Source organism: Stigmatopora nigra, chromosome 8, assembly GCF_051989575.1.
Source record: "Stigmatopora nigra isolate UIUO_SnigA chromosome 8, RoL_Snig_1.1, whole genome shotgun sequence".
In the NCBI taxonomy this organism is placed as follows: Eukaryota; Metazoa; Chordata; class Actinopteri; order Syngnathiformes; family Syngnathidae; genus Stigmatopora; species Stigmatopora nigra.
This window is the reverse complement of record NC_135515.1, coordinates 2,158,957-2,184,908: the sequence shown is the minus strand read 5'-3', so window position 1 is coordinate 2,184,908 and position 25,952 is coordinate 2,158,957. Positions and strand designations below refer to the sequence as shown.

At 39.2% G+C, this 25,952-nt stretch overlaps 1 protein-coding gene across 1 annotated transcript in view; it reads right to left on the bottom strand.

Annotated features, from left to right (window-relative positions):
* LOC144200605 (neurobeachin-like) overlaps nt 1-25,952 on the bottom strand; it is a 124,208-nt gene that overhangs the window by 86,074 nt on the left and 12,182 nt on the right. The window contains exons 2-18 of the mRNA XM_077722850.1: nt 22,052-22,283; nt 21,356-21,456; nt 21,178-21,273; nt 19,557-19,678; nt 18,084-18,210; nt 17,290-17,409; nt 15,436-15,582; nt 13,075-13,272; nt 12,803-12,936; nt 9,896-10,004; nt 8,595-8,747; nt 6,551-6,719; nt 2,845-2,924; nt 2,047-2,207; nt 1,863-1,955; nt 584-692; nt 434-515 (exon numbers count right to left, since the gene is read on the bottom strand). Coding sequence (XP_077578976.1) covers nt 434-515; nt 584-692; nt 1,863-1,955; nt 2,047-2,207; nt 2,845-2,924; nt 6,551-6,719; nt 8,595-8,747; nt 9,896-10,004; nt 12,803-12,936; nt 13,075-13,272; nt 15,436-15,582; nt 17,290-17,409; nt 18,084-18,210; nt 19,557-19,678; nt 21,178-21,273; nt 21,356-21,456; nt 22,052-22,283 — 2,233 coding nt within the window. The remainder of the gene's footprint in view (nt 1-433; nt 516-583; nt 693-1,862; nt 1,956-2,046; nt 2,208-2,844; nt 2,925-6,550; nt 6,720-8,594; nt 8,748-9,895; nt 10,005-12,802; nt 12,937-13,074; nt 13,273-15,435; nt 15,583-17,289; nt 17,410-18,083; nt 18,211-19,556; nt 19,679-21,177; nt 21,274-21,355; nt 21,457-22,051; nt 22,284-25,952) is intronic.

The following is a 25,952-nucleotide window of genomic DNA, read 5'->3' as shown; positions in this document are numbered from 1 at the left end:
ATAATATGATGAGATTCAAGTCATGAAATGAGAAAAAAAGACTACTGTATAGTTGTAATATTACAAGATTATAGTTGTAATATTTAAAGATTTGAATTGTGGTAGTGGAAATCTGAATTTTCTGAAATTAAAACATTAATACATGGTCATTTTATAGGGTTGAAATCATTATAGTCCAAATTTTAAGTCATTTTGCTGCTTATCTTTACTTGATTTGAACTAAAATTTGTTACATTTCCAGACCATATTGACAAAACTACTTTAAAACTACTAAAAATATGAAGACAAAGTCATAAAATGACAAAGTCCAAGTCATTTCACTGCTTATTTTTACGTTTTGTGGATTTGTTGGGCCAATTTTGACGCACGACAATGTAAAAGTCGGGCAAAAAACGCCATGAAATAACTCAAAATTTCAAATATAGTTGCGTACTTGGGTTCTGAATCTTGGTGCCGGAGTCGGGCTCGGCGTGCGGCTTGCGGACCACTTGCGTACACGCCTGCTCTGTAAGAATCTGAAGGTGGGGCGAGCATAAGGTGACGCCCACAAACAGGAAAAATTCCCCATGACGCCAAGGCTTACCTCGTAGAGCGCGTTGTAGGTGGTCAGTGTCAAGGCGCCGCCGTGGAGAGGGAGCTTTTCGCCCAGGAGTGTGAAGAGACTTTGGGTGTGCATAATCTCCACCTTCCTCCTGCGTGGATCAAGATATTTATCAGTGTAACCGACGGGTATTGATTCTAATTAAGGCTGTGTTAATGTTTAACAAATTAAACCATTTCTAATATGTTTCATATGTACTGTTAACGGATGCACTTTTTTATTTGTATCCTATCTTATACTGATCCGGCCCATCTGTCAAATTGTTTACGTCAACTTTCAGAATGAATGCATGAACGACCATTCTTATAATTACTACATGCTAACGATGCGACAAAATGATGTAAGAATGCGGCCAAGCAAATTCAAGAGCCACTGACGGTTAAAAAATAAACAAATCAAAGTTAAACACTTGGCTAGGATACTGCGGCAAAACGTCTTTTAAAAGAGTCTGACGGGAAGCGTGTTAGCGAGCGCACTGGGTCGTAAAAAAACCCGGCTTGGGGAGGGTGGGGAGGGATGGCGAATGACTAAAGGTAGCCCGTCCCGTGGAATCAAGATGTAAGTGAGGCACGGAGGAGTGGGGGGGGGGGGGGGATACGGCGGCTTGGGCGGTGACAAACGAGCCACAGGAACCAAAGCGGCGCCAAGGTGAACGTGGCGAGGAACGTGCTGCTGCCAAAATGACTTTGCTTGCGTTTTGGACATCTGTGTTCATTCATGGCTAAGTTAAGAAGAAAAAAATATATGAACGAAACGTTGTTTTTTAAAGAAATTGCCTAAATGTGGGTGGCTGGTGCTTAAATCCGCCATTTTTTTTTATTATTTGGACATATAAATGGAAGTTATTACTTATTTTTTAATATCGGGGTGCTGGAATCAATCCCACGCAGCCTGAACCCAAGTCAGGCCAAAAAAACACTGCACCAAGGCGATAAATTAGTTTTTTCCTTATAAATTTAATTTGAAAATAAACAATCTTATCATTTATGCACTATTAAACAAAACAACATGAATGGGAAAGCATTGGCATTTTAAATTGACTATTTAAGTGGTTTTTCATCTCATATTGACTATTTAAATGTTTTTTTCGATTGGCTAGCGACCCATTGACAGTCAGATTGACTCCGGCACCCCCGCGACCATTGCGTGTTAGTGGAAAAAATGGAATGCTAAGCGAAGGGTTTCCAGCAGTTGAACAAGTTGACCAATGCTAATGAATAGGAAAAGTTTGTAGTAAAAAATGGCTTCTTTTTTGACTTACTTGTGTCCTAAATGTTTGAGAAAATAGGCCAAAACTTTGAGGGACTGCACTTGAATATTTTCACTCTTGGATGCCAGCAGTTTGTAGATGACCCTGCCAGACATAGATGAAGGATTGTGATTGGTCGTTCAAGTGTAAGGCAAAAAGGGGATTTTGGTTTGGAACTGGGTTTCTTTTTCCTCACCGTATTCCATTTCTTTGGTCGAAGGCTGGAATCATGGAGGCCGGGTGCTCGGCCATGAGGGCCACCAGAACCTGGAGAACATCGTGGAGGTTCTCGTCCTCTTGCATTGTTAGCAAATAGTTGAGGATGCTCTGCAATTCGTCTTCTTTTACACCTCGGTCCTGAAAACAAGATGAAAAATACAGTAATAAAGTAATTTCTTGATTATCACAAGTTTTATTTCATTTTTTTAATGCATATAAATGACGAAAATATATTTTTGTATTAATTTATTGCTTCTTTTTATTTTTGTAAATTTATTTATGTATTCATATTTTAATTTATATGATTTATTTATTTATTAACTGTTTATTTATGTCTACAATTTATTTTGCTGTGTCTGTATTCTCACCCTCTTGATGATATTTCCAGAATACGTGATGAATAAAGTAATCTAAACTAATCTAATATAATCTAATCTGAGATTTGAGGGATTACTGTATATACAGAGAAAGGAATGGAGAAAATTCTGACTATTTTACCTCATTTAATTTTAAAATATTTGCCAAAAACATAGAAATAAAACTTCCAGTTGGTCTCCTTAACTCATTGGCTGCTATTGGATGCACTGTTATAACAGCAGGGGGCGAAAGAGCCAATCACAAATGGTCATAACAATTGAATTATGCAAAATGAGCAACCAAAAGCACGTCGGACCGAATGGGACACCCCAGTGGGTCCACTTTCGGCCCACGGGCCTTACTTTTGTCACCACATTTTTTTAAAAGACTGGGATTTTTGGAAGCCGATGTGAGATACCTTCAAGATGAGTTGCTTGAGGAAGAGAAGCATGAAAGCCCGTAGAGAGAGTATTTCTTTCTGGGTCGGCCGTGGACCGTCTGTCGCGAAAAAAGACAGACAGACAAAGAAAGAAAGATGGGAAAAAAGAGAAGAAAAAAGTGTTAAAGCAGCAGAATGTGCCTCTGTTTGTTTACGTGGCTGCTGTTCATTCTTATTTTATTCGCGCTTGCTTTTAATGATGCAAAGCCGCCGTTTGAAGTGGCTGTAATGAGCCGCCCGATGCTCGGCGTGGGGAAGAAAGAGACAAATATTTTACACCCCCGTTTTCCTTCACCGGCCGTGATTAAAAAAGAAAAAAAAAGGAAGAGAAAAAAGGCAGGCGTGCGCATGAATTAATGCGCTGACATTGTCAAATTGGCTTGGAAAATAGAGCGGTAAAATACAGTGGAGGAGGCTGATTTGGAAGGAAGATGCTTGGTTGGTTGATGGAAGGAAAGAAAAACAATAGAAAAAAAACAAGGACAAACTACAATGTTATTTGCAAAAGATTTTCTTGGGCCCTGATTGGCTGCCATTGACTGCAAAAAAAATACGAGCACAAATAATTCTCATAACACACCCGCATCAAATGATAAAAATGATATAATGATATAATTTCGACATCAAAAATATCAATTTTTTGGACATATCGACCAAAACGGTGGATGAGTGGTTAGCGCTTGGCCTCACAGTATTGTGGTCGGGGGTTCAACCCCAGGTAGGTCGTCATTGTGTGGAGTTTGCATGTTTTCTTTGTGGCTTTTTTCTGGGTACTCCAGTTTCCTCCCCCCAAAACATGCATAATAACCTAATAGTATTCAAAATATTGCTTCAAGTGATTGGTTGTCTATGTCCTTGTGCTCTGTGATTGGTCCCCCGCCTGGTGCACATAGTTAGGATCAACTCCAGCACCCCCCGAGATCCTTGTAAGGAAAAGTGCTCCTAAAATGAATAATTAAGTCTACAAAAACTGATTTTCTTAACTCTAAAACTCCATAATAACAGTCAGAAAAATACAAGTAGATGTACTAGCAAAGAGAGAGCAGAGCGCCCCATCAGGCCAAAAGTGGCACCGCGCCGACACAACTCGTCGTTAAGCATCTTTTGCGTGGTCAATAGAGAAGGCAAAAAATAAGAATAAAAAAAAAAAAAAGTACGTCGACATGGGAGTCTAACGCAAAAGCGCCGATAAGCGCGTAATTACCGTCCGCCGATGCGTGGGAGTTATTCGCGAGCAATTATGTTGAAGAGCTGGTTTCTCCCGATGTCGGATTAGGGCGAGCTCACGGCGTCACCCAAGGGCATGGCCCGTTTATTGAAAAATGATTTATTTCCGCCTGATAAAAGCGGCCGTCTCCGTGGCTAGCTAATGTACGCGGATGACATTACATTACATTAGATTACAGTACATTGGATTACATTGCAGTATGTCTGTCTTGGTCTATGTCTTGGTCTACGTCTTGGTCTACGTCTTGGTCTACGTCTTGGTCTACGTCTTGGTCTACGTCTTGGTCTACGTCTTGGTCTACGTCTTGGTCTACGTCTTGGTCTACGTCTTGGTCTACGTCTTGGTCTACGTCTTGGTCTACGTCTTGGTCTACGTCTTGGTCTACGTCTTGGTCTACGTCTTGGTCTACGTCTTGGTCTACGTCTTGGTCTACGTCTTGGTCTACGTCTTGGTCTACGTCTTGGTCTACGTCTTGGTCTACGTCTTGGTCTACGTCTTGGTCTACGTCTTGGTCTACGTCTTGGTCTACGTCTTGGTCTACGTCTTGGTCTACGTCTTGGTCTACGTCTTGGTCTACGTCTTGGTCTACGTCTTGGTCTACGTCTTGGTCTACGTCTTGGTCTACGTCTTGGTCTACGTCTTGGTCTACGTCTTGGTCTACGTCTTGGTCTACGTCTTGGTCTACGTCTTGGTCTACGTCTTGGTCTACGTCTTGGTCTACGTCTTGGTCTACGTCTTGGTCTACGTCTTGGTCTACGTCTTGGTCTACGTCTTGGTCTACGTCTTGGTCTACGTCTTGGTCTACGTCTTGGTCTACGTCTTGGTCTACGTCTTGGTCTACGTCTTGGTCTACGTCTTGGTCTACGTCTTGGTCTACGTCTTGGTCTACGTCTTGGTCTACGTCTTGGTCTACGTCTTGGTCTACGTCTTGGTCTACGTCTTGGTCGACGTCTTGGTCGACGTCTTGGTCGACGTCTTGGTCGACGTCTTGGTCTACGTCTTGGTCTACGTCTTGGTCTACGTCTTGGTCTACGTCTTGGTCTACGTCTTGGTCTACGTCTTGGTCTACGTCTTGGTCTACGTCTTGGTCTACGTCTTGGTCGACGTCTTGGTCGACGTCTTGGTCGACGTCTTGGTCTATGTCTTGGTCTACGTCTTGGTCTACGTCTTGGTCTACGTCTTGGTCTACGTCTTGGTCTACGTCTTGGTCTACGTCTTGGTCTACGTCTTGGTCGACGTCTTGGTCTACGTCTTGGTCGACGTCTTGGTCGACGTCTTGGTCGACGTCTTGGTCTATGTCTTGGTCTATGTCTTGGTCTATGTCTTGGTCTATGTCTTAGTCTATGTCTTAGTCTATGTCTTGGTCTATGTCTTAGTCTATGTCTTAGTCTATGTCTTAGTCTATGTCTTAGTCTATGTCTTAGTCTATGTCTTAGTCTATGTCTTAGTCTATGTCTTAGTCTATGTCTTAGTCTGTCTATTTCTTAGTCTGTCTATGTCTATGTCTTAGTCTGTCTATGTCTATGTCTGTGTCTATGTCTATGTCTATATTTATATCTATATCTATATGTTCATTAACAAAATTAATATGTTCATTACTATGTGCTGTCCCTCATTAAATCAATCAAACTTAAACTATTTACCTTCATTTTTACATCCAGTCTATAAAGTCTCTTTTTTTATTGGCCCTTTATTAGGCAAGTAAGTCTAGTTAAAAGCATTTGACGGCCCTATTTTTTAAAGCACTCCAAAGGACTAAAAAACTCATTTAGCAAGCAGCGAGTGTGTAGTCAGCGTAACCCTGAGCGTAAAAAGGTCAGCGCCATTATTAGCGGAGAATCAATTCAAAATAAAATAGGCCTTGACACATGCCTGGCACGCCCGCTGGGAATCTGTCTTCATCCGCTTAATTTAGTCCGAAAAATTAGCACGGAAGTGCGCTCTCCATAAAGGAGGAAAAGCCCTTTAGGGCGCTGCCACCGCCGCCATGACGAGAACGAGACGCGATTCGGATCAAAGTCGTCGCTGGCGGTGAGATGGCGTCACGTCGGGGAAAGTGGCGACTCCGTCGGAAGGATAATAAAGTGCTAATAAAAAAGCCGAGAGAGGCAAAGTGACAATTGGAGGACGCCGTTGATTGGCGCTTAACAAAGACCAGTTTAATTTTCAAGAAGATTGGGCCACGTTTCCAGGAGTCCGCTCGGGAAAAAACGTTCAATCATTGTCCGAAATTGACATCCGATCCCTTTCAACTCCACAGATTGGACATTAATGGCAGGCTATGACTCGATAGCTGTATCAATGCTCTTTTAACTCTTATGAATGTTATTAAAAAAATAGTATTAAAAAATTAAGACGATCCTTAACTGTTGAAATTGTCCCCTCAAAAAATAAGTTAACATAACATAGTTTAGGCCACGCCTTCCAGTCGAAATCAATAAGAAAATGTGGACTCACCGAGACCCTTAGGGCAGACGCCACTGGTTTGGGCCGGGTTGACGGCCCAGTAGTAGTACTTGAGCGCGTGCATCAGCTGGAGCGCCGCACCGCCTCGCCGCACGGCGCCGTTGATGGCGTTCGTGCCGATGAATTCCGACGACAGGTACGTATATAAGGACAGTTGCAACTGTGGAGGGAAGAGGGGCGTGTTCATAATTCTAATATTTCTGATGAGTATATCAATACCTTTTTTCTGTTTATGTTTCATATGTACTGTTAACGGATGCACTTTTTTATATGTATCGTATCTTGTTCTGACTCCGCCCATCTGTCACATTTTTAAAGTCAATGTGGCCCAAAAGTTTGCCCACCCCTGGTTTATACCATAAAAAAAAATTATTTTTTACGTTGAAATGTGTCAAATAGATCAATTGGCAAGAAAAGATGAAAAAAAATAATGTTTTCCCTGTTTTATGTTTAAAAAAAAATGAGCGATAACATTTGCTATTAGGGACTTATGAATCAATTAATTATGGCATTATGGAGCCTCCGTATAAAAGTGTGATTAGGACCAAAAAAAAACTTTGACATGCCGAATATTGAGAAAAATCTCCCGAATTTTTTTCCCCAATTTGTGTCCTTGTGGACTGAGACGACATTTTAATGGAGTGGCACTTGTGTAATTAGCGTAATCAGTATTAAATGCACTTTTCCTTCCCTTCGCTGATTGGTGTTGATTACATTGAGCCAAAAATCCATGTCATGAATTTCATTAGACATTTTACATTTGTGAATGAATGGCAGACGATTTACAAAAAGATTTCCCCCTCATTTTCCAACCCACGATTAGCCTCTCCGTAAAATACGCAATGCGTACCAAAATTTACTTTTTTGTTTGTTTTCTTACTACAAACGTAGGCTGAATTTAAGCTTCTCCTGCGGGCTATATTGGATCATATCTTCCTCATTTGCCGTGGGCCAATAAAAGCTGGGCATATGAGCTGTAATTTTGACACTTTGTATTAATACTTTGTTATTCTATTGCATATTATATTAAATGATGTCATATTTCAGTATGATGTACACATTGTACTGAAGTATTTGTGGGCTGACAGCAAAAAGAGGGAGTTATGTATAATGGAAAAGCGCTTAATATTGAAAAAATGTATATATATTGAAAAATATATACTTAAACATGGGTTATATACATATACATATACATATACATATACATATACATATACATGTATACATATACATGTATACATATACATGTATACATATACATTTATACATATACATATACATGTATACATATACATGTATACATATACATATACATGTATACATATACATATACATGTATACATATACATGTATACATATACATGTATACATATACATATACATGTATACATATACATATACATGTATACATATACATGTATACATATACATATACATGTATACATATACATATACATGTATACATATACATATACATGTATACATATACATATACATGTATACATATACAGTCTATAAAGTCAGCTGAGATAGACTTCAGCACCCCTGTGACCCTAGTGAGGATAAAGTGGTTTAAAAAAATGAGATCAGAGATGAGAACAAAACCTTAAAAAAAACCTGAACCCCAAAAATAGAGATTTACTGCCCTAATTCCTAATCAAAAAGAGTCCCAAGTCTGATCCAGTTACTGCACGTTTCATTTGGAAAGAAATGGAGAGAGAAATGTCTTTTCCCCCCTCAAGATTTCCAAACATTTAACCGGTGTGTCTGGTAAAACGCCGCCACGCCATCATTTCACATCAGGCCGCGTCCCCAGGGGAAGAAGCGAGCGGCGTTCTGGGTAGCGAGTGCGCTAACCTACTTCATTACTTCACTCTTTCTCTCATTTTTTTCCGCCTCTCTCTCTCTACCGGCGCTCTACTTTGGAGGAGCGTCTGAGGCCAGCCTCCAGACAATTTCGCCTTCATTTCCCCCTCATATTTATTCACATCGCGGTCCCCAGCTTTACACGGACCGGGGGGGGGGGGGCTCTTACCTTGGCGGGGGTGTGGATCCAGATGGCGGCGTTGAACAGGATGTGGTCGCAGAGCTGTTTGAGGAGCGGCGCCCCGTACGACAGAGTGTCCAGGTACTTAGCAAAGGACAGGAATTGCTCCAGGACCGACTTGCTGATGTGGACTCGGGATGACTGGGGACACAAAAAAGTCAAAAACGGTCAAAAAATAAAAATAAGAGGGACACCACTAGTTGTAGTGACTCTATATGGCCGCCATTGACGCTGCCAGACGTCCAAAAAGGAAAATAAACAGTCTTAATAGTTTGTGTACTGGCGAAATCTATCTTTTTTTTCGTCCTAGGCTAATTTGTATTTAAATAGTATTTTCATTTAAATATGTTGGCCTATTTTTGACAAATTTTTTAGTTATGTTTTTCCACTATTTACGCTATTTTTGTCAAGGTTTTTGTCCAAAAAAGTATCTATTTTTTGCTAAATTATCAACCATAATGAGTCATAAAATGTCCTTTTTTGTTTTAAAAGGAAAAGTAATTTAATGTCATTAACAGTGAAAGACATCCAATCCATTTTGCCTTCATTCCAACCTTCCCAGTGTAAAAAAATTGGACATCAAGCACCGTAAATGGCAGAAAAATATCATAATTTATCCCCACTATCCCTAATTTGAATGAAATGGCCATAGTGAACAATTACTTAGCAAAAAAAAGCAAACTGGCTGTCAATATATTCATAATTGCAAGTTAAAAATCCTCTATATCCATATACATATAATTTCATTGTTTATTTATTTAATTGCATCCTGCAAATGAAGCAAATCCCCTTGCCAAGTCAGCTCCGGTTGTCATGACAACCCCCTAAAAAAAAAACCCTCCAACCAGGCAAAAGGCTCATTTATTCCTCCAAATTTGCCTCACAACAAAAGTGACAACAACAAAAAGTGTCAGCATACGTCAAGGCGCCAACGAGCGACACTTAAAATGGCGTCAAGTAATGAATCAGTCAAAAAAAAGTTGACTTTCGGGCCATTTTTAATTGACACGTCGTCACCGCTGTAAAAAGTTTGACTTTGCCTGCAATGCTGACACCTGTTCTCAACCCTGTTGGGGATCTGGCAAAGTCGCGATAGGATATAAACGAGGAAAAAGGTAGCGCTTTAATCATATCGTGAACAGATGGAGCCCGACGTCGGGGCGCCAAAAGCTTGGCAAAGTGTCGCCGGAGAAGAATACGGGGGGGAAAGGCCACGTCCTTAATTTCGTTGCCGAGTGACAAAGCGTGGGGATTTCTAAGGGGGGGAAAGAATGAAAAGGTTTTGTTACCTTTTCCAGCAAGTGGCCAATAACTAGGAAGCCTTTTCCACCAAGCATTTGCTCTTGCATGGCCACGGAGCTTTTCAGGAGCTCTACCAGGAACTCCAACAAGGTGGCGCTGCCAAAAAAAGGATGGACAGAAAGAAGGAAGATGGGTTTAGATAGGAGAATGACAATTGGATCACCATGGAAACCGAGCTTAAGATAGGAATGATAAGAGAGATGGAGAGATATTGATGCCCAATGGTCGGTAGAGATAAGATGTGTTGGGTCAAAAGTGAAATGGTTGCGTGGACCTGACATCAAAGTCAAACAGGATTCGCTTCAGGCCAATTTAAAACAAGGAGGGTGATGTAACAAATGGTGTATGCTTTAAGGGTGTTGTGTATTCTGGGGTGTACTCTTTTTTTTAACTAGGTCTACAATGTCTTGTGTCTTTTGTCTGTCTTGCTACTGCAACCAAGGAAATTTCCCAATACGGGATCTATTCTAACCTATCCTAACCTATCCTAACCTATCCTAACCTATCCTAACCTATCCTAACCTATCCTAACCTATCCTAACCTATCCTAACCTACCCTAACCTATCCTAACCTAATCTAACCTAATCTAACCTAATATAACCCTAACCCCTAACCCTATCTATTCTAATCTAATCTAATCTTTTCTAATCTATTCTAATATATTCTAATCCATTCTAATCTAATCCAATCTAAATATATTCTAATCTAATCTATTCTAATCTGATCTATTCTAATCTGATCTATTCTAATCTGATCTATTCTAATCTAATCTAGTCTGATCTAATCTAATCTATTTTAATCTAGTCTAATCTAATCTATTCTAATCTATTCTAATCTATTCTAATATATTCTAATCTATTCTAATCTATTCTAATCTAATCTATTCTAATCTAATCTATTCTAATCTAATCTATTCTATTCTAATCTAATCTAATCTAATCTATTCTAATCTAATCTAATCTAATCTAATCTAATCTTTTCTAATCTAATCTATTCTAATCTAATCTATTCTAATCTAATATATTCTAATCTAATATATTCTAATCTAATATATTCTAATCGAATATATTCTAATCTAATATATTCTAATCTCATCTATTCTAATCTAATATAATATAGTCTAATCTGATCTATTCTAATCTAATCTAATCTAATCTAATCTAATCTAATCTAATCTAATCTAATCTAATCTTCCAAGCAGAAAGTGACCTGCAGCTCAAAAAAGGTCAGTGTTGTGGACAAAAATGTAAATTTTTGTTTTAGTTTTAATAATAATAAGACAAATCTACTGCAAGGCCAACATGCTTAAACCACTCCAAAAAGTACTTTCAAGTAACCGAGTAAATGCTCCCCAACGTTTTGACGCAATGTCGAGCGTTGTCTCTCTCTCTCGAGCCTTCCGGACAAACTAAAGTGGTCATGAAAGAGCCCTATAAAGCCGGCGAATGTCACTCCTGATGGACTTTCTGGAAAGAGGCTTATAAAAGCTCCGAGAGGTCTGGAGAAGGTCACCTTCGGGGCTTAGCGTGCGCCAAAAGGTCCCATAAAGGTGCCTTTTCCATTGTGCCATCCTTGCCTCGTGCCTTTGGCCCAACCACAGCGCCGTAATCGGCTTTGCTCGCCATCCTCCGGTGGCCGAGGATCCGCCACGACAATAACGTAATCGCGGTGGCGCAGGCCGACGCGCCGCGTGCATACAAAGTCGGACACTTGAAATAAATGCATGCAACTGGAAGGAGGAAGATACTGCAAAATGATCAGCGACGCAATGTGGTTTGTTGCTTGCTTTGTGGTTCTACTTTGTTTGGTTTTTGTGGAGGTGGATGTTAAAAGATGTAATATGGAGGCGTAGAAGAAGGTAAACTGGTTGCCAGATAAGGATTTGCTCACTTGGTTTTCACATTTGTCCAGTCGTGTATTAAAAAAAAAATGGTGACATTTTGTTGCCATCTGGTCCAATCCATAGCGAATACAGTAGTACTTCTACTTACAAAATATTCAGGTTATGAAATGTCTCAATAGAGGAATTTTGTCTCACAATAAGAAAGAAATTCAGGCAAAATCTTCAAAAAACTAAAACTACATAAATGTGGACCTAAATCGTAAATACACTTTGGAACCGATTTTACATTTAAAATATGTATTTACTTACGAATAATTTAGATTTTGAAACATCTCAATAGAGACATTTTGACTCACAATAAGAAAGAAATTCACGCAAAATCTTCAAAAAAAGAAAAACTCAACGTAAATATGGCCCTAGATTGTAAATACATGCATGTAAAATATGTCTTTGCTTATGAAAAATTCAGGTTACAAAGAATCTCAATAGGGAAATTTTGTAATTTTGGCTCACCATATGAAAGAAATCCAAGTTAGGAAATGCAAAATATTAAAACAAACAAATACTCAACAAAAATGTGTCCCTAAAACGTAAATACGCTTAAATATACGTAAATACGTCTTAGCTTACAAAAATGTAGGCCACAAAACCAGTTTTGAAGCTGCTTAATTTACTAAGTAGTGGTACCACTTGTATTCATGGATCCTTCCTATTCAGCTCTCTCGTGAGTACACGAGGAACAGAAAATCTAAGCGCAATCTTCACATTTCAAAGACGAATAGTGATATGAACCTTGCAAATAAAAACTTTGCTTCCTTCTCACATCTATACATTTGTATAAAGATGTTCCAAATGGAGTGGACTTGAAGGCGAGCAGTCTTAGCCGGCGCAAATCGGGCCAAAATGGAATGGGATCAAAGCTCCGATTCCCACCAAAACAACGCTTTGAAACGGCCAGTTTCGAACGAATCTGAGCGTGTGGGAAAGACCTCGCTTTCTTCTTTGGAAAATGACGGTTTGATTCATTTAAAAAGGTTTTTTTTTTCTTACCAGACGCCAGTCTCGACTTGGCTCCCGTTCGAGGCGCGATAGTCCAGTTGGGCGAACAGGGGAAAGAGAACCTGGATGCCACCGATGGAGTGGACGGCTCGTTGGATGGAGTAAGTCACGGTGGCTTTTACGTCCTGGGAAATGTCAGAAAAATGTTGTGTTAGTCTTTGAAGGCAGCCAGAGTTCATAGTGATGTCGGCTTAGTGGGTGGAAAAGGGAAACGAGGTAAAAGACAGACTTGGGAAGACCAAGAAAAACTGTTTTGGACCAACCTGGAGCATAAGTGCGTGAGGCGAGTGAACAAAGATGGAGGCGTTTTCTTTAGGGGAAGACTCCAGGCAGAGTTGGGCGTCAGTGGCCTTGGCGTTGTAGGCCAGCGTCATGGCGCCGGCCAGCTTGCCGTCGTACAGCACCTGTTTGTGATGCTCGGCCAGGTGGGTGTCGCTCTCAGATTTGAACTTGAATGTGCTCTGGGGAAGGGAGAAGATGGGGGTGAGGTGGGAAGTGTCAGGGGAGAAGGACCAGGGTTCAATCCCGAACTCTCAATGATCAAATTTTGAGTCGTTTGTAGCTTTTCCCTTTTCCACCTAAGGAAACAAGGCTACCCATGGTATTCATCAAATATTGTGTTTTACTTTTTTTTATTAACTATTATTTTTCTCCAGATTCGAGCATTGGTTGAAACATTTTCCCATTTCCACTTAACCGTTCCTTTTCCACCTAAAGAATCAGGTATATCACACTTGTATATTACTACAATTTAATCACTGTTGTAGTTATTATTATTATTTTTTTAATTCTTGAGTTGTTATATTCCTTCCACCCCCACCCTGGTGTTTTCCCTTTTCCACTTAAGCAATCATAGCCCCCCATGGCATTCATCAAATATTATTTTTGCTTTTTTTTTGTTAAATTAACTATTGTTTTTCTCCAAATTGCAGCATTGGCTGACACATTTTCCCATTTCCACCTAAAGAATTGAGCTTCATACTGCCATTTTTGAATTGCAGCATTTTTCCAGCCTTTTCAAACTGTCTCTTTTCCACCTAAAGAATCAAGTGATTAGTGGCAGTAATCAAATACCACGCTTGTATATCACTACAACTTAATCACTGTTGTATTTTTTTTTTATTCTGGATTTGATATATTCCTACTACCCTCCCTCTGATGTTTTCCCTTTCACACCCGAGCAATCACGGCGCCCCGAGGCCATCATCGGATCCGCCGCTTGTATTTTACGTGGAAAGCCGTCAATGGAAATGGCAATGGCTCGGCGAGAATTAAGAGCTTAATTAGTTCCCCGGTACGAGGCCTCCCCCCCTTTCCCGGTTACGAGACGTTAACGGAAGGCAATCTCCGGCTTTGAAGCGCAACAAACATGGTTTTCCATCCCGCTGATAAAAGAGCATCTTGGTAACGAGAATGCTCGTCTGCTGTGATCAAGATGGAAGAAAAGGCAATAGTCTTCGCATGGCGGAACCTCTTTCATCCGCCAAAACATCTTAGCTCGCAAAAGGGGGCCGTCCCTCGGTGGAAAGTAAAAATGTCATAAGATACGGACACTATTCGGTCCATTGGCCAAACAATGGTAGAAAGAAAAGCTAAAAAAATGGAGTCTTTGGAGTGGGAAAGGAGTTTTTGTTGCCGATAGCAGATGATTTGGGGAAGTTGGGGTCAATATAGCGAATGAATGAAGTTCAGTTGGCGGTCATTGATGCTTCATTTTGAGTGATTTCAAATGGGGAATATCTTAGGGGTTCCTATCAAAATGAATGGAAGTGCTGTTCATGGGTTTTTCGAGAGAAGATGGTTTTTTTGGTTGTTTTTGTTATTTTTGTCAAGTGGGAGATCAATCTGAAATATTTCAAGGCATTTCATGTTTTTTTTAGGGGGTGAATGACAATATGCATCATTTTTTGAGATGTTGATATGTGAGGGAAATGGGAAATACATATTGGGGGTTTAGGTTGCATAATTTAGTTTTAGTTTTAAGTATTAACTGACCATGAAGAAAAGAATGCTCTCTTAAATTTGATGTATAGCAACATTTCAAGCCTTTAGCATTCATTTTTTGTCCGACAAAAGCGGCTTATATGCGAGTAAATACGGTATATACAGAAACAAACTTTGCAGAATAAAAAGAGCATAAAAGTAAATAACTTTAATATCCAAAAAAAGCCTCATTGATCACATTGGACTATTTACATACAGTCAATTTATGAGAAGTGAATATTAAAATGTTGCTATACATCGGATTTCCTTCCAAAATGCTGGATATCTTTGTTTAACTTAGAAAAAATATATTTAGATATGCCCTATTTTTCGTATCTGCACTCCATATCGAAAATGAGTCGGCGCCAAAAAATGTAATAAAGCACAAATGATTATTTAGTCTTGTAATAAAGAACCCCCTAATTACCCACAAAAAAATATGCAGAACCAACAATGATTTTGCCTCGGCGCCAGACTCATAAAATCTCCTCGCCGAGAGTCTCCGTTTGACGACGCCGTGTATCACGCGCTTATTACCCGGAAGGTCATTTGCATTTTCTAGCTAAAACGGACGGAGATGACGCCAAAAACCCGCATATTTTCCACTAGATTCAGAGATGAGGTTAATGGATAGATTGTACCTTATAACCTGGGCCGAGTTGATGAATGGCGAAGATCTGTGCCGGGTTGAGAGCTTCGCCAAAGACGTAAACGGCCGCCAGCTGGCCGCAAAAAACTCTGTTGGCGTCGGCCGTCTCGGAGGAACCCAGGAAACATTTTTCGTAACTCTGCAAGCGTAACAGGAGACGACCTTTATAAGTTTGAGTCTTCACTTTGAATAAAGACGGAGAGGCTTTTTGAAAAAAGGATTTCCCAGCTGAGCCGTGCTCATATTTTCATAAAAAGGTCTGTCGACAATTTGACCCGAGAAGATAGTGAAAATGCAGAGATTCAATTGAAATCTGTTTTGGTAAATTAGGATTGGCTGCACATAGTAGAGCAAGGGTGTCAGACTTGGGTTGGTTCGCAGGTCGCTTTAATGTCAATTCGATTTCATATTGGGCCGGACCATTTTAGGTATAATATTAAGATTTTTTTTTTTTATAAATAGATTAAAAGAACTGGATTAAAATCCCTGAATATTCAGGTTTTTTGTAGATCTAAAACAATGTTTACTTTAGATTTTTTTATATATATTTTTAGATTTTACGAAATGATTTTCAACTAAAAACAGAGAAAAATGGATTAAAAATGACAATTATTGATTTAAAAGGGGAAAAAATCAACAAATGTAATATACATCAATATTCTTCTTCTTAATTTGGTCCTAAAACAGAAAAATGGATTAAAAGAACTGGATTAAAAGCCTAAATATTAAATTTTTTATAGATCTAAAACAATGCTTATTTTTGCTTTTTTTTAGATTTACAAAATGATTTTTGAACTAAAAACACTGAAAAAAATTATAAAAAAATGACAATTATTGATTTTAAAAGGGGAAAATCAGGAAATTTTATATCCATCTATACTCTTCATTTTAATTTGATCCTAAAACAGAAAGTCGGCACTCATCATTGACTTTCCCGGACCACACAAAATGATTCGGCTGGCCAAATACGGCCCTCGGGCCGCCACTTTAACACACATGACGTCGACCTTTCCCAAAAAGCATCACTTGTGGTTAAACTCGTCACTAACTTGCCTTGTTTGTGACGCAGGTAATGGAAAATAAACGAGGCGATCTAAAAACAAGTCTTCCTTCCGACATTAGCGCTTGCTAACGTTAATGCACGGAACTAGTCTGAGAAGCACGGCGGTCATTTAAGCAACCCGCTGTTCCCCAGAGCCTAAACGCCAGATCGTTTATTGGTACAAATGGAGAGAGCCCACCAAGAGTAGAAATCGTGCCACCCTCCAAATAAACGCTAACATCCCTCATATTCATTTAACGTATAAATATTCACGACGGGGAGCCTAACAGAAGTCATATTTCTTCCAATTAATGCGGGCTGATGCAAAAAATAACAGCCACAATGGAGCGACATGAAATGGTGCTTTGACGTACGAGTAATTTGAGATAGGAGTAACATTTCGGGCAAATATTTACCTTGAGATACGAGACAAATTTTGATATACGAGCATACAATGGAAAAACATCATGGCCACTGTCTTTCTGCTGTCGCAAATGTAATATCTCTACGAGCACTGGGCGGAGCCTTGCATTTTTTCAGTGTTTTTTTCCCCCTGTTAGTCAGGGCGAAGGGCGGAGCTTGTTCGCTAATACAAGAGGAGTACATACTACTTCTGGTAGTGCGTTATACTATGATGAGGACATTTGGGTGCATTATTTTGGGAATATTTTGAAGGGAATACAAAAGCAAACAACCCTTGATAAGTTGCATCTGAAAGTCAGGGTGGAGGCGGAGCCAATAGAGCCATAAAGGTATCAAAATTTAAAACAAAATTAGAATAAAGTTTAGTGTAAGGTTACTTGCGTCGTTTGTGTTGACGTGCCAGGCCATGTCTCCGTAAGAAACCAGCTGTCCGTTGACGTAGCAACGGATCTCGCTGTTCCTCCAGCGGCTGTAGACGTGCACGATGCTGATCATGTACCACTGAGGGAGGAAAAGGTGGACTATCATGCATTTTGTCATCGAAATGAAAAACAAAAACATGTCCTTATGACAGGCAAGAGTGTCCAAACTTTGGCTTGAAGGCCAAAAGCGCCATTTTGAAGATTTCAAATGCATAACATCAGTTTTAGCTTTGAAATTTGTTGGCCCACGAGCCACAGTTTGGACACCCCTTGCCTTATAATGTATTTTCCCTTATTATACCCTGACTAGAACCCTATTGAGAACAGGGGTGGTAGAATTTAGATTTAAGAAATGTGAAATAACCAGAAAATGCTTGTTTTTTAACTGGCAGTTTGGAAAATGACTTTTTGAAATTGTTAATAATACAAAATAAAAAAATACTACATTTGAGATCATGTGGGATTCAGCCAATAAAATAATAAGTGAGATTTATAGGAGAAAGCTGCTTATACCAAAGAATTTGAAAAAATAAAGATAAAGTGGCTCCAATATAAGCCATAAATGTAAATTTGTATAAATTTATCTTCTCGCTCATGCCGCATTTGAATTTAAATGCATCTCTGGAGAAAAACCAAAACATCTCACGATGTGACGGATACCTTGTAAATTATAGATGGCCAAAGGAACGTCTCAAAAAAAAATAAAACCCAAAACAAAACAAACAAGAGAGTTTTTTTGAAACAAGGGCTCACCTTTCTATGCTGAAAATCATATTTGACGCAGTGTTGGAAACCTTTGCCTTTGGATTTGAGAGATGTGACGATCAAGCAGTTTCCCACAAAATGTGCAGAGTAGCCGATGCCTTTGCTGGTGCGGAAACTGCGAATAAAAAACACACATTTAGGCTCACATTTTGGCCAACAGTGTAACAGTGCCAATGTATATTGCAAAAAATGTTTTTTCCCCATGCGCCGCCTTTGTTCCCTTTTCCACCTTTTTCCCCTTTTTCCACCTTTTGCTACCCTCGTGGGTTTTTCCCTTTTCCACCTTTTGTTTCCCTTTTCCACCCTTTGTTTCCCCTTTCTACCCTTTGTTTCCATTTTCTACCCTTTGTTTCCATTTTCCACCATTTGTTTCCCTTTTTCACCCTTTGTTTCCCTTTTCCACCGTTTGTTTCCCTTTTCCACCCTTTGTTTCCCTTTTCCACCCTTTGTTTCCATTTTCCACCCTTTGTTTCCCTTTCCCACCCTTTGTTTCCCTTTTCCACACTTTGTTTCCCTTTTCCACCCTTTGTTTCCCCTTTCCACCCTTTGTTTCCCCTTTCCATTCTTTGTTTCCCTTTTCCACCCTTTGTTTCCCCTTTCCACCCTTTGTTTCCCTTTTCCACCCTTTGTTTCCCTTTTCCACCTTTTGTTTCCCCTTTCCACCCTTTGTTTCCCTTTTCCACCTTTCGTTTCCCTTTTCCACCTTTTGCTTCCTTGTTCCAACTTTTGTTTCCCTTTTCCTACCTACCTACCCACTAGAAAGACTCAGAAAAAGAATTGAAACTTCAAAATGTTGCCAAAATATTCGGCACAAATCAAAACACAAACCCGATAACCCGGCTTAACAAAGCGTTAAGCCGCGGCCGCCTTATAGTCTCGCACATATAGCGAAGCTAGCACTCAAAACTCTTCCCGTATTGACATATCGGGCGGAAAGCAACAACCTCGGGAGCCGCTTTTGAAGTCAACACGCTTTTCCCGTTGTTGACACGGCCCGCCACGGAGCTGTGAAGATTAGCTCGACATATCTGGCACTCCGTTGCCACCTGAATACATAAAAGCCACGGCGATATTCCTTCGTTTTATGTCGGCGCAAACCTCAACGCGGCCTTCTGCCATGAAAATCTTTTCAAGGGAACATCCGTCACTAGTCGAGAGCAACCGACCCAAGGAGAAAGACAGCTAATGACTATTTTGCAGCAATATCGGGCTGGTTGATATTCCTCAAACATTCACGTGGGCTTGGCTCCGCGAGAGAAAGACCATTTCGACCTTGACAAAACGCCGCGTGTATTCCTCATCCGGCGGGACGTGAGGTCGGGCGGCGAGCTTTTTCAAATGGCCAGACCGCGAGCCAGCGGTTATTTTTGCGGGGTCTCCGGAGGGTAACGGTCGGCGGGCGCTAATGCCCCGCAAAAGCAATTAGCATGATTTGAGCAAAGCACAGCTGGGCGCACTTACCAGTAGAGATAAGGCTTGTCTTTATCCACATTAATGTTGTTTAATGGGTCAGTCCGAAACCAGGTGTTGAATGTGAATCCGTTCTGGTAAGGCCACTTGGCGATGGGGGGTAACGCGATGGCCTGAGGAGACAACAAAAACAACAAAAAAATTGAATAAGTGGATGATTTCTTGCAACGGGAATAGCAAAATTAGAGCAGTTTTTCTTAGGGAATAATCTCAACTCAATGGTTTGGCTGCAATTTTGGTTCATTAACAAAGTGTAACACTACATTAAATGGTCAGTGCATCTTCACTTTTTAAGAATAAACGAAAGCAGGCATTATTTTTACAACGTTTGACTTATTTTAGATTAGATTAGTTTCTTCCCGTACTCTGGAAATTCACAGTAAGCAACACGTCAGCAATGTAGAACAAGCAGTCAATTTGGCAAGTCCATGTCCAATTCCTGTTTTCCCATTTCCATCTTTTTGCCTTTACACACATTATTATCCTTCATCTAAACACCTATTTCTAGCAAAATTCCCAATGCAGCAATTCCACAACTTATTCAGATCAGCGATATCCCAATGCATGTATTTAACCATGTTTTGCTGATCCAATATTTCTAAACCAATCATAAAACGGAATGCAAACAGTAATTGACAAATGTATTAAAGTGAGATCTACTAGCTAATACCTTTTCACAAAACAATGTTACTTTCCAATTTTAAAAAACACGTAAATCCAATCAAGTCTTGACTAAATCTTGGCAAATTATTTTTATAAAGTAAACAATGGGCTTTACTTTTGTTTTTTTTTACAGGTTTGACTGAAATGCAAATTCACAAAATGTTTGCTTAGATGACATTAACATATACATCTCCTTCTGGGCAACCACATTTTCTAAAATGAATAAACGGTTTCCTCGATATACGATAAATCCTGCACCTGCTAAATATGTATTAGTTGTTCAGCCTTAGTTTTTAAATAAATCTGATTTTTATCGGCATGCTTTTGCCATCTGGTATTATTTATATACACACACAACAAACGCCTGGCGGAACGTTAAATGATGCATTATGTATACCTGGGATTTATTTGCTCGTTTAACAAAACGTCACCTCGTTTAATTCATCGGAGATGGGGATTTGCTTCGTTTTGATTGGACGGCCGTCTGGGTCGGAAATACTATTTGGGAGGAGCTTCCAAACGTAATTTTGCAGTGGGTATAAAGAGAATTTTCAGATTTAGGGACTCTAAATGGTAATTTACCAGCAATATGTACAAAAATAAACCTCAATTTTATCTCATTTTCTATTACTTTTCAAATAGTTTCCATTTTTCAATTTGTGTAAATAAATAAAAGACAAACAGCAAATTAACTATGTCAGCACTTGAAAGTTTTGTCAACTTAGCAAAATGTAAAAGCCAATCAAAATATTATGATGTGTTTTGAAAGGAATTGTAAATAAGTTAAAATGTCTAGTTAAAATGAAAACTTTCAAGATTTACTTTTTTTTCCCTATGTATGTTGGTAAAAAAAATAAAAATAAACTTGTTTTTTTGTAGTTTTGATAGAAAATGCATATTTGACAATTTCGCAAAGACCAAGGGTGTCATATTTGTTAGCTGGACTTACTGCAGCGGTGCGTCCCGGGAAGTTGAAAAAGGCATCGGGTCCGTGTCTCTGCGGCATCTGGTTGAGCACCGCCAGCATTTTGACGGCGTGTCGGGGCTGTGTGATAGAACAAAGTGTTTTTTTTTTTTTCTGTTCTGGCCGTCCTTGCCCACGTGGGATGTCACGATCGGTCACTCACCCAGAGGCCGCCTTCCCCTTGGAGTAGACTGAAGAGCAACTTGACCTCCTGTACGGTGATGCTGTAGCTGGCCAGCACGCCCAGCATGTCCACCAACAGGTCTTGAAAGACACGCAATAACGACTTGTTAGTACATAAATCACCCGAAATTAAGGTTCCACTCCTCAGCAAAGTCGTTATTTTCGTTGGGGTGACGTAATGAGCGATAAATAAGTTACCTATGTCTTCATGAACTATTGTATTGGATTTTTTTTAAATTCCTACCGTATATTGCTGTTTAATATACTCCCCCATTTAATATACCCAGGTATATCAAACAGCATTGGTATATTAAACTGCAGGGGTATATTAAATGGCGCACAAACGGGGAGGCTAAAAAAAGCAAAAATCATTTAATATATTTTATATATTTATATTAGTATATTAAACGTCAAAATACAGTAATTTTATTGTATTAATGTCTGTTTTTTTCTTTGATAGTCTTTCACCAATTATTTTTAAAGGATTTTTAAGTCAAATACGTTGTCTTTGTATTTTTTTAGAATCTCAATCAGTATCCTTTTAGCACAAATTTCACCCAACAGTGTAACAGTGCCAATGTATATTGCAAAATAGGTTTTTTTCCCCATGCGCCTTTAAATAGATTGCGCCCTAGCCTGTCCCACATGTTCCCCATAACAAAATCTGGCCTCGCACCTGCAATCATGTCATCCGCCGACTGTATCCGGAGCAGCAGTCGCTGGATGAGGCCCACCTCGGTGGCAGTCTGAAGATTTCGCACGCTCTTGCGTAGCATGGCGGTCAGCATGCTCCAGATCTCCGCTCGGACGTTGACATCGCAGAGTTCCAGGAGGGTCGGCAGGCAGCCGATGCCATCGGCGTCTTGGATGATGAAGTTGCTTTCCAGGTCGAACTCGCCCGCCACCAGCTGCGGAGACAAAAACAGAGGTCAGCATGCGGTGAGCCACAATGGCTAATGAGCCACCGTGCCGTACTATCCGCTTAAAAACGATTTGGACATCTGCCCACCAATGTCAATTCATTATAAACAGTGTACATTTTTTTCACAGATCTCCATATTGACTTTGCTGAGCAAAGTCCTAGAACGTGTCAAAGTGGCGGCCCGGGGGCCAAATCTGGCCCGCCGCATCATTTTATGTGGCCTGAGAAAGTAAATTATGAGTGCTGACTTTCTGTTTTAGGATCAGATTCAAATAAAGAGTATAGATGTATGTTAAATATCCTGATTTTTCCCTTTTAATCAATAATTGTCATTTTTTAATCCATTTTTTTCTGTGTTTTTAGTTCAAAAATCATTTTGTAAAATTTAAAAATATATTTAAAAAAAATATAAAGTAAACATTGTTTTAGATCTATAAAAAACGGAATATTCAGGTCTTTTAATCCAGTTCTTTTAATCAATTTCTAAAAAAAAAAATCTAAATATTCTATCTAAAATAGTCCAGCCCACGTGGAATCAAGTTTAATCGTCCCACGAACCAACCCGAGTCTGACACCCTTTGCCTTAAAATAAATCCAGTGGATTAAGGTATGTGATTGCATTATTCAGTTTATCGATTCCTGCAAGATTCTCTTATAGATTTCCCTTAAAGGAATTCAATCACACAAATGGCTTTGTTTGCTTTAGCATCAATCATAGTCCATAATTTATTTGATAACTGACACCGCGAGCAGTTTTTTGCGTCATTTACAAGATATCAGATGTCTTTGGAAATCTTCCAGTTCTACTCTGACTGATCCCCCCCCAAAAAAATCACCGAAATAAATCAAACGATTCCATCTTCCTCATCAACGCTTTCCTCTCTAAAATCTTTGATGTGAATTTAACCATGTGTGAAAATAAAATGGCCTCTCATTTAATGAAAAGTGGCGGCACGGCCTCCCTTTTAGTCACAAATAATCGCTAAGAAAGTCCAAAACAACAAATCAATAACGTACTTCATCAAGTTCAACGAGCATGAAATTAGCCTGGCCAAGAATAAATGTGTGGGTGGATGTGTGTGTGTGTGTGTGTGTGTGTGTATGTTAGCATACATCATCATGTGGAGGTGGAAAATGGACCAGGACGCATTAGGGTGATTGACAGCTAATGGCGAAAGGTAACAGTGGACGGGCACGGGTTCAAGGAGACTCCAAGCTGAGCTCGACATAGTAGCTATTACATTTTTTTCATATTTGCAACGTAATACTTTTAGGTTTTAACCTTTGAAAGCCCAAATTTACACTCAAGTCATTTCATAAAAGGGCTAAAAATACATAATACAAAACATATCTGTTCATATCTTGAGGAAATGCCATATTTGCTGTTTATAAAATAGTTGAAAATGTCCATGTCTTTTCTTTACAAAAGATGGCGGTGCCGTTTTATTTCGGGAAACGTTTTTTTTTTGTGGAGACAAAGGCCGTCTGAGCTAAATTTGAAGAAACGATACAAAGAGAGGAAGCTCAAAGTAATCTGTCCATGAGTCGGTGAGTTAACTGCGATGGGGAAATGATAAGAGTGAGGCTAAACTAGGCTAAACTAAGCTAAGCCAAGTTCCTCTTCAGCACAAAAATACGGCGAGTTATCCAACTGGAGCTCACACATTTGGCGTACACACGGCCAACCAGAATAAATTGCTGCTTTTTCACTGCGTTGGTTCGATTGGTTGATTTTTTTCCAAATCTTATTTGCCCTGTGAAAGGAATAAAAATGCCATTAATTGTCTTATTTTTCCTTGAAATGTTTTTTTTACAGTAAAAGGATGACAACTAGGTCCATAACTGAAATATATGTACAAGAGTTGTCAATAAAACTATATTTAAATGTCTTTTGCTGTGTCTGTATTCTCACTCTCTTGCTACTATTACAATAAAATTTCCCGAATATGGGATGAATAAAGTTATGTAATGTAATGTAATGTAATCTAATCTAATCTAATCTAATCTAATCTAATCTAACCTAATCTAACCTAATCTAACCTAATCTAACCTAATCTAACCTAATCTAACCTAATCTAACCTAATCTAACCTAATCTAACCTAATCTAACCTAATCTAACCTAATCTAACCTAACCTAACCTAATCTAATATAATCTAATCTCCGGTTCTCCAGATCTGGATCAAATCCATAATAAAAAAAATGACACAATTCACATCAGTTCTTATTTAAAGCCGATCTGTCCCCCATAATCCATTTAAAACATTTTTTTTTACAATAACAGACGCCCAATCCGATTTAACTCAAGTTCTGTCAACCAAAATGTTTGAACATTGATAACCCACCCACTAAATCCATAAATCAGGTCCTTTTCACCTGATTCCGATCATTTGAAAAATGCAAACCAATTTTCCATTGACGTGCTCTCATTTATTGAAGCCAATTTGGTTCATATGTCCCCATTAATAGCAGTCAATGAGTCAAAAATGATTTTAACCGTATCAATTAGTCACTCCAGGGTTAGCGCGGCCCACAACCAGACCAGCCGACATCAGTCAAAGCCCAATTAAAGTCCCATTAGTCTCTGAAGCGAGCTCCCGTCCGCCCCCTCCACCGTACCGTCTGCCCAGCAAATCTATCAATGGACTATTTTCCTAATCCGGGTGGGCTGGCTTAATTGAATTCCTATAAATTAGCGGGTGGGTTTCCTGACCTTTCTCGGGAACGCTCCAATACGACAACGTCAACGAGACTTTGGGACGTGCAAAACAGAACATTTGTTGAAGATTTAAAAGCAGAGAGAAGTCAGTCATTAGCATTTTATAGTAATGGCAAGTTTTAAAATATGCCAAGTACTTTATGCTAATTGTCTGTCCTGGTTTTAGACATCACGTAACTGTAATGTATTCAGGAAATGTATTAAATGGAAATGTGCTGCTTTCTATTCAAAATAACGACTTATAAATACAATGACAGTCAGTCATTGTGTCTTAAAGGTATTTTTTGATGAATTGATTAAAAAAACTGGATTGAAAGTCCTGAATATTAAATTTTTTGAAGATCTAAATAAAATGTTTATTTTAGCTTTTTTTCTTAGCAAAAGAAAATGTCTTTTAATCATTATGTTCCATATTAAAGTGGAAAAAAATATTTTTTTAAATATTATTACATTTTATTAAATGATTTTTGAACTAAAAACAGAAAAAAATGATTAAAAATTTGCAATTATCGATTTAAAAAGGAAAAAAATCAGGAAATTTAATATACATCTATACTCTTTATTTGAATTTTAACCTAAAACAGAAAGTCGGCACCCATGATTTACTTTCCCGGGCCGAACAAAATGATGCGGCGGGCCAGATTTGGCCCCCGTGCCACCACTTTGACACCAGTGCTCTAAACAGATTCACCATAAAATTCGACAAATAATTACCAGCATCCATACGTCATAACAGCGTCCAATTTATTGGAACTGAATCGAATTGAACCCGGATTGAATCCATTGGCGTTAATTGGACAAGGAATGAAACTCCTCCTCTTACTAACATAGGCACAAAATGGCGTTGGTTGGATAAAATCCCTTAGCGGAAAGGAATTATGGTGTATATATATTCCACCGTGGCCCCAAATGACTGTAAGGCGAATGCAAATATTAG